Source organism: Astatotilapia calliptera, chromosome 17, assembly GCF_964374335.1.
Source record: "Astatotilapia calliptera chromosome 17, fAstCal68.1, whole genome shotgun sequence".
Taxonomy (NCBI): Eukaryota; Metazoa; Chordata; class Actinopteri; order Cichliformes; family Cichlidae; genus Astatotilapia; species Astatotilapia calliptera.
Window position 1 is genome coordinate 9,949,129 of NC_137438.1, and position 15,163 is coordinate 9,964,291.

The window sequence follows — 15,163 nt, forward strand, 5'->3', positions numbered from 1 at the left end:
GCAACTGGAGGGTGAAGGAGAGAAGGTACAAAAGGAGGAGAGAGGGAAGTGATGGGAAAAGTGGTGGCAGAGCAGAAAGAGGGGACACAGGAGCGAGATGGACAGAAGGGGGTGGTGGGTTGGGGGGAAAGGAGGCCGAGTCTTTAGGAGGAAGCCAGGCGGCACTAAGCATCTCTGTTGCTGAGCAGTCAGGCCTGCCTGCCCCCCTGGCAATGAAAACCTTTCCATCCCCACCTCCTTCCCCCGCACCACATCCCTCTCTGACCGCAGCCTCCTCCTCTCCTCCTTTGCCCACTTCCTCTTCTCATTCCACCTCACACACTCCCACTTTCATTCAGATTTGCTACTCTTATAAGGACTTTCCAGCTCCATGCTTTACCCCTATGAACCCGAGGCCATCTCTCATTCGGTTCAGACACTTACAACATGGTCACTACATGTCTCTGTGAGGTCAGAGTACCGTACAAGCTCTAGGCTATTTTAATGACAAAGTATGTGAAAATAAAAATACTTTTCATATCCAAAATAGCATGTGAAGAACTGTAGAAGATTGTGTTTTTCTGTAGTGTGCACCCAGAGGGCAGACGGTTTAAAAGGCCCCATTTGAACTCCACCATAATGCAGTTGAAAAATTAAAACAATTATCAATGAAGATAAACTCATAAAAAGAGCAGCAGTCTCTGCACTGCACATTTCTTTGGAGCAATTTCTTTGTATGAAGAAAATCTGAAGAGGGTATTAAAGGCAATCTAAAAGGTGGAAAAGAGATTTTCAAAGATGGAAAAGTTTCAAAATCTTCCCGAAAAGTACACCGAGTCAAGTCGCAACACCTTCTTTCACAACCCAATGGGTCATGCTAATGTATCTTTTAACGTCCTGTGACAAAACACTCTGTGGCGCTTTAGAGGCACACATTGTGAAGGTGGATCAGTTCATTGAGTACAAATGGAGCTCAAATTAAAAGTTGCTTAATTTCGCAGCAGGCAGAGACACAAAGAAGGTGACTAATAACTTGCAGCAGCATCTTTTAAAAGGGTCTCGGGAATGAAAGCGGTCTTAATTTTGAGGAATACTGTCATTGGTGTGAGCCCAACAATCATCTTGCACCGATTTGTTTACAACAATTACAAGAAAAGGTAGGAATATTAACTTGCCCACACATGTCTCCGACTCAAATGAAAAGAATCGCTATTTGGCCTGTCGTCAACTTCAGTGATCCTGCTCGGTCTTCAGGACACACACACACACACACACACACACACAGACAGACACACACACAGTCAGTGGCCTCAGGACTAATTGCTAGATTGGAGCAGATTTTCTAGTTCAGTTCAGGGCTGTAATTGTGAGGAGAGCTGGGAGGAATGACATGGCTTCAAGCTGAGAGGACAAATCACCAGAGGCCAGCGATTAGACTGCACCAATGTTCACATATCTGTGTGTCTGTGTGTGTGTGTGTGTGTATGAGAGAGAGAGAGAGAGAGAGAGAGAGAGAGAGAGAGAGAGAGACTATGTATGTATTGGGGGTGAGGGGTTAAGCCAACCATCTCTCACTTCCAAGTTTCTGTGGCAGTGACCCCAAAGAGGCACACGTGGACACACACAGACACACAGGCACACCAAGTTGACCCCTGCAGACTCCACGGTGCTACACACCAGGCTGTTGAGAATAATTTGAGAGCCTACTTGCGATTTACTACAAAAGAGAAAACTACAGCTCTGCTGGATGCATTTATCTCTCTGAAAGGAAATGACAGAAAAATGAGAAAAATTGAACTTTTTTTACAACTTCTCATATCTTCTTCATGCTTGTGTGCATTGTGTAATACATCTTAACGTGCACAGAAATGCAGGCTTCAAGTTAGAGGATAAAGACAAGAGCAAGAGAGACTTTTCACCTTTGAGCTTTGACCTTTTGTCAAATGTGAGCAGGAAAAGTGCATATGGTCGCTGCAGCCTAAAATCCACAATTTAAGTAGGTTTTGAGATTGCGGTGAGTTACCGTAAAAATTACAGCTTTATGGTAACAGCATAACAAATGTTAGCATACAAGAATACTCATAATCTTAAACTAACTGCAAAAACACTAACAGAGCAGAAAAGAACTGGGACACAATCTTCTGCAGTGCCCTTTAGCAAGGTATCTGCTCTTGAGACATGTATGGAAGTCCTGGTCAGCTGCTTGAGAGAATGCCTGCAGGACTTCTGTACAGCTGCTGTGTTCAGCTGATAATTCACTATAATGTTACTCTACCACAACTCTGAAATGAACACACACAGCTCCAAACAGAGCCAAAAAACAGAAAAAAATAACCATTTCCTGCAACCCACGTCTAGCTGTCTTCCTCTCCCCGCAGGGGGACCCTCAGACACAGCAGGACAGGAAGGATGCATGCCGAGAGAGATGGCAACACACACAGAGACACACACAGCAGCGCCAGCGTTTTGCTACCAGATAAACCTGCATGAAAACACTAGCACAGCCAGGAAGGCCTGCTTTAGAGACACTTATTCCTCACTCCCTCTACATCTGCACCCGCACCTGGGCTCTCTCATGGCATAGCCAGCTTTTAATAAGAGTGAGAGAGAAAGAGGAAGAAGACAAAAAAACGAAGGAGAAAGGATATGAAGATATTCGCACAGCCAATCGTACAACTCCGCATCGCTCAGCCAGCCGGTAACAGGGAATCAGGGAGTCAGTAAATCATCCAGCCCGATCTTTTCAGTCAGCTTACCTTGCCATGATGTCATGCTTGTCATTATGACAAGGGCCACAGTCCTCTCATCTGATTGGATGTAATCCAAACCAGCATTACATCCATGGCAGGGAAAGGAAAGGAGACTCCACACTCACAAAACTCTAATACTGATTTTCTGGCTCTCCTTTTTTTTTCTTTTGGTCTTGTTGCAAGCGTCTTGTTTCTCTTTTTTCGCTCCATCCTCCAGCCTAGCCTCCTAACAGGCTTCACACTTCTGCAGATTAAATGTCCTCCTACACTATGACCTGCACTATTTCTGTGACAAGTCATTTATTTCTTCACTAACACTCCATCTTCCCTACCTGGTCACCTAATTCTACTAGCATTCAGTGCGGCCTGTTATCAGTCACCACTGCCTTACCTTTTCTCACCTTAGCTGGGGCTGGGCTGCATCCCCTGCCCTCCCACCTTCTCACTTTCTCCCCCGCCTCCCTCCACCCAGCATCCCCTGGCTTGCCGTCCCCTTATCCCCCCCAGCCTTGGAGCTCGTAGCCCGGCCTCAGCTCTCCCTCTCCCTGCCTCGCCTCCAGCCTGCCTTCCCCTCCACTCTGCCTCCCTGAGCCCCAGCCTTCTGCTCAGTGTTCAAGGGGAGAGCCAGCTAGGAATGCTGTGGCTCTAGACGTTTTGTCCAAGCCCTAGGTCTCTTTCACTGAGGCAAGATTAGTTCATACAAAAACTCAACAATACACCACTGAAAGCCATTGTTGATATTCAACATTTTTCACATAGCGGAGCAGAATAGACAATGCGGCAGCCGGGAAAGCCCGAAGCGGACTAGCAGGGCTGATGGCTGATGGTATCTCAGCTGAGCGAGGCCTTAATCCCTTTTATACACACACACACACTCACGCAAGTGTACACACTCTCAACAGACTGGAGACAGCAAAATCAATACTGCTCGCTCTGTCTCTGTCTGAGTGTGGATCAGTGGGTGGATGAGTGTGATAGGAAGAAAAAAGAGTATACTGTTTGTGTGAGCGTGTGTGTGTCTGTGTGTGTGGGTGGTGTCGGACTGTCTTGAGCATTCTTAGATCTTTGTATAAGATATAAGATTTCTCAAGGTTTTCTTGCACAGGAACTAACTGAAGCAATGTGATGACAACTGTACTACAAACGAATTTAAAACAGTAAAGATTGTTGTTTTTTAATGAAACTGACACAAAACATTTAGAGATCTGTTAAGCAGCCACCTAATTTAAACCCGAGAAAGATTTCTACCTAAAATACAGTCAATACAGTCAACTCTCAGTGGAATTGTATGGTCACAACACAATCCTGCTGTTTAAGTGCCTCACAAAGGACCAAAATGGGTTAATTTCATCAATAAAATAAAACAATACAGCACACCTCATGTTAAAAAACAGTATCTATCCACTCTGCAAATTCTGCAAACTTGGCCGAACTTTAAGCATTATAGTAACAAACACCATTTTCATATGAATTAAAGTGAAATCTAACTTTAATGTAGATATGGCTTTATTCAAGAAATCACTTCTGACTTAAAAACAAGGCCACTATGTTTTTTTACATCTCTCTATCATTTGCTACTTTTATATCTTATTTAACACAAAATTGTATTGATATCATGATTTATGGTTCACATGAAAATGAAAAGTAGGATAAAGCAGGATATGCTGTATGACTGGCCACTGGACTTTGGACTTCGCTTACTAATGGGTCATGATCACTGCACTCAAATAAATTACTTTTAATCCTCAATAAAAATGAAGCGATAATTTGGAGAAAAATGCAAATGAAGTATATAAAATGATAATAATTCCTCATTAAAAAATCAGGTAAATGTCATTTAAGTAGAATCCTTTGAATTTAACATTTCGCATGTACTTACGTAATAAGATTACATGGAAAATTTGCCTGTAATGAAATGACAGCAATGACTCTGGGCATAAAATTTGCTTTAAGTACATGTCCATTTTTTACATACAGTCTATGGCCTCACAGTTGATGAATAAAAGGCTATTTCAGTGGTTTAAACCTGTAAACATCAAAGAACCCAGACTTTTATTCTAGTGCAACTTACCATCCCAAATAATCAATAGTTTTAAAGAAACCAGGTGGTGCTCCCAGCAACAAGTGACCTGAATCTGATGAGAGAGCAGCCCTTTAATAGACATAACACCCTTTTAAAAATCCACATGTGGGAGACACACTTGAGCTAGAATCTCTGGGTCTTCAGTCCAACTAATCACAACATAACTGGGTTATAAATATCTTCCAACGGTGAGAGCCGGGCCAGCTTTAAATTTTTTTACCTTGACACAGTGGAACGCTGCAGAGAATTTTAACTGCATTCCTTAAAGATGAACAGCAAGGAGGTACTGAAGTGTGAGAATGAAAGAGGACATTTTTTTAAAAATAAAGCACTGCCCAATTTTCAGCCACAAGGACAGCTGCTGGATTCCAACTCTGAGCATGGAATCAGTCTGAACAAGCATTTATGATTACAGCTGGTTAATGTAATGAATGCCATGTCATGTAAAACTCATAAATCAAGTCACGCCGGCGGAAACATTTCATAAAACATGATTAAAAGTGTCATGTAACACTGGGAGCAACGGTGTCAGAGTGAGACATGTTAATTGTGCACTAATGATATGTAATGAATGTCATCAGCCCCGAGGCTCCGGCTAACGAGCTAAATGAACTGGCACTAATGGGCCCGTTAGCTTATCTTAGCGCTAACATCAGCTAGCATAATAAAGGGTTTGTCTTCTGCTGACAGCAGCTGACGACTGTGAGTGGCACTGCAAGTTTCTGGAGGTGTCACATTAGAATTAGACGCTTTTTAGAAAAAGCCTTCAGATGTCAACAACAACAGGAAAACAAAGACTCGGAGGACTTTTTGTCACGCAGACGACTAAATGCAAAGACCTGAAAACAGATTCTCAAATGTATTTTTTAAATGTTTATTTTTCTCATGGCGCTGTCACAGGTCTTCCTTCTGCTTTCCACCTGGACTCCAAATCCAGATCCAGATCCAGCTGCCGGGCTTTCCCTGGACCCCCAAGTCCGCTAGGTAGCAGAGGAGAAGAAGGAGAAGAAGAGGAGGACGAGGAGGGAGGGGACAGGGGCCCTCTCTCTCTCTCTCACTCTCGCTTTCTTTCTCTCTCTTTTCTTCCAATTGACCAATTGACAGGTGATTGATGGCTATCTCTTCAGCCTGACAATGAGTAGCATTAGCATAACTAAAGCAATGTACAGTAGAGTGGGGCAAACAGTAAATTACATGTTACCCCCCACTCAGCTCTCACTCCCTTCTCTGTACCTCTCCCTCACTCTCACTCTCTCCCTCTCCCACTCCACTCACTCATTCAGCCCAACACTACGGCAGGCAAACAAAACAAAACAAAGTATGCTTTTTGTCCCTCGTGTGAGCCCTTAAACAGTGCAGCTTGACAGCTTCTTTAGAAGGAGGCACACAAAAGGCCTGACAGTGAGAGAGAGAGAGAGGCTGAAAGAGAAACAGCGCAGTACAATGTGAATAAGACATTGACCTTGGTGAGGGTTTGTGTGTGCTGTTGTTTGGGATGGCTCTCACAATGTTTGTCTAGTTGAGGAGTGTGAACTGTAAATTGATTGCCAGCATTCAGACCACAGCCTTGTTCTAAGTGTTTAAGATATTCTTCATCTGAAATCTAATTCAAGCTACCGGTGCCCAAAACTTTGCACTTTCCTTCCATGTTAGTTTTTTCTGAACTGATCTCCATCTCAGCCACAGACACTATTCAGGTTTCTCGTATTTAGTATTCAGGATGTTGAAGATGGAGGAAGAAAAGGGGAAGGTTCATGGTTAAAGATGAGGGTTGGTGTGACAAAAGAGGATAAGGATAGGGTGAGATGGAGGCAGGTAATCTGCTGTGCTAAAGGTCAGAGCAGAAAAAGAAGAAGAAGAACAAAAACGACCAGCCAATTTCTCTCAGTGACAGTAAACAACTTCCTGCAACCACTCACCAACTGGTCAGGGAATAAACACTGGTGACTGGTGGTTGCCAGTCAGTGAGTATGACTCGGTCTTTAGCGATCAGTTTCCCAACGACTGCCAGCAACCTCTCACCAACTAGTTGGGGAATATATATTTTTTCCCTCCTGACTTGTGGTTTCTAGTTGGTCTCCAACTGGTCTCTAAGTCTTTGTGACTGGGGCCTTATACATTTGACCCCACAGTGTTAGAATAATATTAGACTAATATTCAGTGATACTGAGTTTATTGGATAGTTCTGTAATGTCGAAGATGTCTAATGTATTTTTAGATCTGTTTGGATTGTCATTGCATTCACTCAGAATTTGGTCAGACCTATCCAGAACTGGGGCGGCACGGTGGAACGGTGGTTAGCACTGTTGCCTCACAGCAAGAAGGTCCTGAGTTCAATTCCACCATCAGGGCAGAGACTTGCTGTGTTCTCCCCTGTGCTGTGTTCTCCCTGGGTACTCCGGCTTCCTCCCACAGTCCAAAGACATGCACTTTGTTAATTGAATATGTTATTTGAATCTAAATTGCTGTGAGTGCGAATGGTTGTCTGTCCCTGTGTGTTAGCGACTTACTGGCGACTTGTCCAGGGTGTACCCCGCCTCTCAGCTAGGGTAGTCTCCACCACCCCCAAGAAAAGGATAAGATGAAGCAGATGGATGGATGTCCAAAACTGCTCAGAGGTGTTTCCAAGATGGTTGAAGAATTAAAAACAATAAAATAAAAATTGCTAACTAGGTATTAAAAACAAGCTTTACACATGGGTTGCTAGCAAATTGACAGCAATTTAGGAGAATGTTCTTGGATTTCAAAAGCTAAAACTTTTTAATTTAAGCATTATCCTCCTGCTGCTCTAACCACACAGGTGAGGAAGGTCTGCTAAGCCACATCTGCTTGTCAGCAATTCGATCATACCTGAAAGGCTTGATTTAAATCCCAGGCAGCCGAACAAGCCTCACATATTCTGTTTCACATAAAAATATGTAGATGAGAGGAGATAAAGATGCTCGAAAATGTGAGTAAGTTTGAAACCTCTGCAGCGATATTCACATTACTATGATTCATGTTGTCCTGCCACCGTGACCCCTCAGACGCGTTTGCTCAACACTTTACACAAACAAGCTTCAAGCAAACTCGGGCTTTTAAGCGCTCGGCTGAGGTTAGGAGAAGATCACAGTCAACACGAGATACAAACAGCAGTCTTCCTTTTCAGCATCCACCCTTTTTTGATTCAACAACCACGTACACATTTTTCACGAGAACACCACTTTACCAATGAATAAGTAAATGCTACCGTCTTATTCATTTTAATGAAAGCAGTGTTCTCAGGCAGAGAGCCTACAGCACGGAGCGCTTCAATAATTAAATCCACGTAAAAAGGTGAATGTCATAACGCATTGGCCAGAGAGGAATGCATAGTTATTCTATCACTCAGGCCATGAGTGCCACATTTTCTACTTCTTCTTCTGCGCTACGTATTATATATATTATTGTCTGCACCGTTTATCTACTCTGAGCACGGATGATTGTTTGTCCTTGAGCTCAGACGTTCGGAGGATGAGAAAATGAATGCTTGTGTCATATACTGTTGAAGTAACAAGACCTTTGCTGGATAGCAGGAAGGATGGATGAACAGACAACCAAAGGGGTGACCACATACTGGCCTGGTCTCCTTTCGCCGCCACTTGGGCCAGCAATCTGGTCTCTAATTGTTCATTCATGGTGTGAATCTTTAAATGGGGGGCCCTAGCCTGGCGCTAAGATAATGACTCGCTCTGTGTCTTTAGCTAGTGAGGCTAAATTACCACTGGGTGCAGAGTTACCATGGAAATAGGCCACAATGAGAGTGATTAGTCTTGTGTCTTTTACACACCGAGACACGGTGCAGTTCCTCCAGTTCAGCGGGAAACATGGAAAGCCTCTTTCGTTCCCTCTTTCTCCGTCAGCCTCACGTCAAATAGTATTTTATTACAGTAGGAGTAACAGTACAAAGAGCATCCTCGGGTATAATTAACAGTGATTAAAACAAATTGCATTTATGTATCAAGGCTGTTTTTTCGTTACTCTTTTTCTTATCTGAATGGGCAGTGAACCCTTTCAGGTACAAGCCCGATAAGGAGATATTTATAGCTGTCAGAAAAGATATCAGTTTCATCTTTAGTTTACTTTTGTTTGCTACACCAACAGATGCTCTCAGATGCTTCTCTCTCACCACAAGTTTCTATGACAACCTTTTCAGTCACCAAGGCATCTTTTGCTGATGCTTCTTCTTTCCTTCACTGAGCCAAAGAGTTCATTTGTCTTTGTGGAGATTTGCTGCAAGCTGATGCCAGTTAGTTTATATCTCTCTCTTTTTTTCTTTTTTATTTGCTTATTTGGCTTTGTATCTTTGTATCTTTTTTGTTGTGTTTACTTTCTTTACGTTATCCCTTTTTTCTGCTTTTTTAAGTTCACTGCCCAGTTTCCCCAAAATTGTGTTTGTTCTTTTCCTGCACTGCCTCCTCTACTCGTCTATGCTGCTGCATGTGTGTATATCTGTGTATATGTGAGGATCCTATAGAGCTGAGTGGCATACAACTGATACCAAACCAAGGAGAGGAGAGGAGATAATCTGTCTCAGTGTGACGCTGCCAGTGAACATCAGGAGTAGAGAAACTGAAATAGCCATCATTACCTGGTCCCGCTGTTGGCACCCGCTGAGAGGTCTGTGTATGTGTGCATGTCAGTCAAATCAGTGGACCGCAGAAGACCAGTGATCATAATATTTCTTACTAGAGCAGGACGGATGCTAATCAGTGGAAGAACAATATGATTCATCCTACAAACACATACAGCTTTCACTGTATGTTATAAAGTGTTTTTAAAAATGTATAAAAACAACTCAAGGTTGCACTACTGCACTGAGTGTACAGAGTTTCATTTTCCCGATGAAATTAACATACCATTTACTGAAAGGCCACAGTCAAGGCCAAACAAATGCTCACCTTTGATGGGAAAATTGTCTACTTCAATGTGCCAGTTTTTGTTTGATCAAAGACTATATAGTTACTGTGAAAATTTTAAAGGAAGATAGCTGTGGTACACTGAGAGCATTGGATCCTTTATTCTACCTTTTAGCTTGATTTAGGCAACAAAAGCACTTGGATTAAAGGGGACCAATTATCCTCATTTCCAACTACATGTTTTTATTCTTGGACTATTAGAGTAGCTCTCCATGACTCACAGTTTGGAATGATCCTTCTTTACCTTATACTGGGTCTCAGCTTGGCACCCAGTTCCTGCACTGGCTGAAGTTACGATTTAAGCTCTTTCCACCCCTTACTTTCTTCAGATTGGCTGCCCCAAACAAACAGAAGGTTTGAAGACCAGTGCTCACCAGCCAGAGTGGTGTATGTGCGATGCCTCTTAGCATACTCCTTAGTCGGGCTACCAAAATCTATCTCTGCCCTGCCCGTCGGGCTGTTATAGGAAGGGAAAATATATGTCAATGCTTTTGCATTCTTTCGGAAATGTAGCTGGGTAATTATGTCATTGGCATCGGTGAGCCACTGTCAATATGTGACATATTGAAATCGCGTTTGAATTTGCGCTTGTTTTTTGCTTTCACTTTGCAATCGCGCGAACTGTGTATAGAGAGCGACAGCACTGACTGGTGAGTGACGATAATTTGCGCACCAATTCCTCTGACATCGTCTTATCAATCGTTAGCTTACTATGCAAACATGACAAGTGAAATCTACCGCAGCAAACTTAAACATGTGAGAGGTTGATCGCGCAGAGAATCGCTGAGCTTATGTGAGTGCGTGTGTAAAAGCAGCAGGATATATATTTTAGTTCTGCTGAGCCAAATAAGACAGGTCAGGGTGAAGAAGTGACCACAAAACAGAAAAGTTATGACAAATCAGACTATACGGCAAAAAGAAAGTGCAGCTTTATGGTTTCATGGACAAAAGAATTTCTGTGGCTGCAATATGACAAGCTATATAACCAGGGCTGCACATAAGTGGTCCGCAGGTGCGCATTCACTGTCAAAATAAAAAGAGCGCGCAAGATAAGAAGTTGCAACGCGTGTTTGCGTACATAAGATTTTCTGGAGGAGGACAGACATTTGTTTAGAACTCTTAAAGATGTCGAAGAAGCAAGCTCCTTTAACCAATTACTTTGGTGTTCCTCCACCTCCAAAGAAATATCAGAAGGAGTCCGAACCACAAAAGAAGCACGTATTCTCGGAAAAGTGGTTGCAGGAGGTGAGCTGGCTTCAAACAAATGATGAACGCACAGAGATGTGGTGCAGAATGTGCCGTGAAAATCCCACTCTAGCGGACAAAAACAGTGCTTTTTATATGGACGCAAACGTGCGTTGCAACTTCTTATCTGGTGCGCGTCTTTTATTTTGAAAGTGAATGCGCGCATGCGGACCACTTATGTGCACCCGTGTAAATAACATAATGTTCTGCCAGGTGTGTTGTTGGTTTTCCCTCGATTTCTGAGTCAACAAGCGCCTTTGTTACTGGGACCAGTAATTTTAAGAAAGGCCCCCATTAGAAATGCATTATTGCTCAGTCTGCAATATCTTTCCCAGAACAAACACCAATTGCAAATAACATACTAAAAATAAACCTGAAAAATCTGTTTAGAACAGCGTACTATGTTGCAAAGAGTGAACTACCACTGGTAAAATTTAGCAGTCTTTGCAAGCTTCAAAAAGCAAATGGCCTAGATCTTGGTTCCACTTGCCTCTTACTCGTGACTTCAGTGGAAATTTCAAATTCAGGATCTGACACAGACTGATTCATGTCCTACACAGTTCTTACAAGTTCATAGAAATTTCTGTTCAATTAGAACCAAGTATTTGAGTTGATGATTGTAATTTTTATACAATGTTGTAATTTGTTTTTCAACAATTTTTTGATTAGTGTTTTGTTTCCGTTACAATATTATACTTTAATGTATAATATTGTAACGGAAACAAAACAGGAAACAAAACATCAATCAAATCACTCTCTTTTTTTATTTGGGCTACTTAAATTTATTTTGGGCTACCAAAAACTGAAGAGTCCCTGCCCAAAGGGCTACCAGGGATTTTGAAATTTTGCGAGCCCTGATAATATTTTAATACAATCCTTAATGTTTATGAGACCACCACCCAATTATAATGTTTGCCACTGTGCCACTAATAATAATAATAATAACACTTGGAATTCTTCAATGGAAGCTATTTGTGCCCAGTCTCTTTCTTATTGTTGTGTCATGAACTCTGACCAACTGCAGGCAAGTGAGGTCTGCAGTTCTGTAGGTTTTGTTCTAGGTTCTTTTGTGGCCTCATTGATGCAGTCTTAGAGTAATTTTGGTAGTCTGTCCACTCCTGGGAGGGTTCACCACTGTTTCAAGTTTTCTCATTTTGTGGGTAATGGTTCTCATCTTGGTTCACTGGAGGCCCAAAGCCTTAGAAATGGCTTTGTAACGCTTTCCAGACTGATAGATGCCAGTGACTTTGTTTCTCATCTGTTCTTGACTTTATTTAGATCGTGGCAGGATGTGCTGCATTTTGAGATCTTTCAGCCTATTTTGTCAGACAGGTGCTATTGAAGTAATTTCTTGATTCAACCGGTCTGGCAATAATCAGACCTGCGTTTGGCTACTGGAAATGAACTCGGCTCTCCAAAAACTGTGGTTAGCCTCAGTTCATTTATGATTTAACAAGGGAGGTATTACTTTTTAATATAGGGTCGGGTAGGTTTGGATAGCTTTTCCCTAAAGTAAAATCACCATTTAAAACTGCATTTACTGTTTACTCAGGTTGTCTTTCTCTAATATTGAAAATTGTTTGATAATCAGAAACATTTAAGCATGCCAAATATGCCACAAAAAAATTTGAATTAGAAAGTGAGCAAATACTTTTTCACACTATATGTGGTCAACTGAAGAGGAAGATATATCATGATTACAGTGTTATGATATTATGATGAGTAGATGATGTTATTCACTCTGAATAATTACGGGATTATTTAACTGTACAGCTTTTGCAGTGCATGCAAACAAGCTAAAAACATCATTGTCAAAACTGATGAAACGCACATTTGAGTAACACATGTCCACATTATTAAAGAAAAACCACAGTCATCAAAATCTCTGTTAATGACCTCTGTTTCCGGGGTTTTGGATAAGCTGATGAAGTCCACTTTCTTCCGTTGTTTCACTGATTAAGACCGTGACATTCACTTACAACGCAGGCTCCAAGTTTCATGAATTTTTCACCTAGACAAACATTCCTTGTCCTACGTGAGTTTTATCCAGAAAACCTCAGGCTTTGCTTTACTTGGTCTTACCAACTCAATTAATGGCAGTTCCTGGTTATTGTCTGCTACTTTCTAGCAATCTATTACCCCACCCAGGGCCAAGCTAATGCTCTTAACACAGATTACTAGCACAAATCTCCAAGCTAAACGCATTGTGTCTGGACAAGTGAGTGGGACTGCAGCAGTGACAGCAGGTGCTAAAGCTGCAGCTAACCCCGGTTAACGCTGCCTGAGCTTCTAAGACAGGAAATGCTGGGAGGGATACTTACCTACTTACTCACCCACACTGACTCACTCTCTCTCTCTCACACACAGGCACACACACATATGCACATGTGAACACAAAGGCCGGGGACTTAAAACAAAGACAGCGTGCTGAATGGGAGAGATGATCATTGGGGTGCATCTACATGACAGTGCAGCTCTGCAGGAAAACGACGGGGCTTCCTAAACATTCTGTTTAAGGACTTCTGTTCGCCCCTCGGGACAATAACCCATGTGTGAGAGTGTGTGTGTGTGTGCGTGTGTGTTAGCTAAAGAATAACACATTTACAATTCTAATTATCCTAGCTGCTAAAATTAACAGCGCATAAATCAGTTACATTAACACCTGATGAAACTTTAACTGTTTAAAATGAATTGACTGCAGCTGTAAGAGATTCAAACAAATGCATTGATGCTTTGTTTAGGATTCTGCGGTTATCTGACATGAATGTAGTGAGAAATATAACTAATAATGTTTATTATCTGCTAAATCATTCGGTGAAACAGAGTTCATGCAAATTCAAGGGTGAGAATGTCAATTTTTAGCATCAATTAAACAATGCTGGTTGAAAAAGTCAGTCAGCTCCTCACAGGCACAGTAATACTGAAATAAAAGCTGCTTGTTCAAAAACCCAGTTGTGCCAATTAAAGAACTCCTACTGTACTGATTGTTCTGTCACAAATGGTGCGAAAAGGGGAAATTATCAGAGTTTGGGACAAAAGGTCAGATGATAACCTGTCAGCGTGACGGGAAAATCCACATGACAGAAATATACGCAGACAGATGGAACTAAACACACGAGACAAGAAGAAAATTCATCACAGCTTGACAGAACAAAAAAACGAAAGAGGAAACTTAAAGTCTAATATGATGTGATAAGAAAACAAGAGGGTAGTCAAAGATCATGTGTAATCGAATTGAAACTCTTACAACAACTTTTTTTTGCCTCTGAATCAGTCTGCCCCTCACCATCTGAGGGGACGTGCATCTGCATTTTCAGGATCAAACTCCTTTTTATAAAGACTGCAATTGGACAAAGAGTATGAACAGTTGGATTGCCTAAGAAACAACTAACTGTTCTCAGTAGCAACGTCTACGTTCACATGCATCCACATATACACTCACGCAGATGTGGTTAACCTGCTTCTTCCCAGGCAGCTGCTAGTGGCTTCAGCCACACAGACAGGTTAGCAAAAACATAGCCATTATTGGAGAACCAAGAGCTGACACCAGTGTAAAAAGTGGATACAGGAAACCACAGACCCGTGCTTAAGAATTTTAAGACAAGTCAGCTCATCATATCAGAATCAGAATCAGAAACTTTATTGTCATTGTCATGAGAACAACGAAATTAAGAATGGTCCCCGATCATTGCATCATCCCTAGCAATATCAAAATATAAATAAAACAATAAAATTCAATAAATAAAATAGATAAATACTTAAAATACTAATAAGATATAACAGTAAAACATTCACATACATTCCCACACACATGCTTCAGACCGTGCATAGATTAACACAAGAGTGGCGTGATGGACATTTTTTTTGTAGTATTCAGATGTGTTATTGCAGTTGGATAACAGCTGTGTTTGAGTCTATTAGTCCTTGCTCTGATTGCTCTGTACCGTCTGCCTGAGGGCAACAGTTCGAACAGGGAGTGGCCAGGATGTGAGGTGTCTTTTATGATGTTTTGGGCCTTTTTAAAACAGTGGGCGTTGTGTAGAACTTCCAGTGTGGGGAGAGGGCAGCCAGTGATCTTTTGGGCGGTGTTAATGATCCCTTGGAGTGCTTTCCTCTGAGCCCCTGTGCAGCTAGTGTACCAGATGCATATGCAGTAAGTTAGAACACTC

General features: G+C 41.9%; 1 protein-coding gene across 10 annotated transcripts in view; it reads right to left on the reverse strand.

The window, feature by feature from the left end:
- Window positions 1-15,163, reverse strand: part of LOC145421334 (uncharacterized) — a 205,339-nt gene that overhangs the window by 114,380 nt on the left and 75,796 nt on the right. For 9 of the 10 annotated variants that reach the window (XM_080291541.1, XM_080291540.1, XM_080291539.1 and 6 more), the window contains exon 1: window positions 2,736-2,877. The exons of the other annotated variant lie outside the window; for it this stretch is intronic. In XM_080291541.1, the coding sequence (XP_080147667.1) occupies window positions 2,736-2,743 (8 nt within the window). In that variant the 5' untranslated portion in view covers window positions 2,744-2,877. Of the gene's footprint in view, window positions 1-2,735; window positions 2,878-15,163 lie in introns of those variants that run through there. 10 annotated transcript variants of the gene reach the window in all.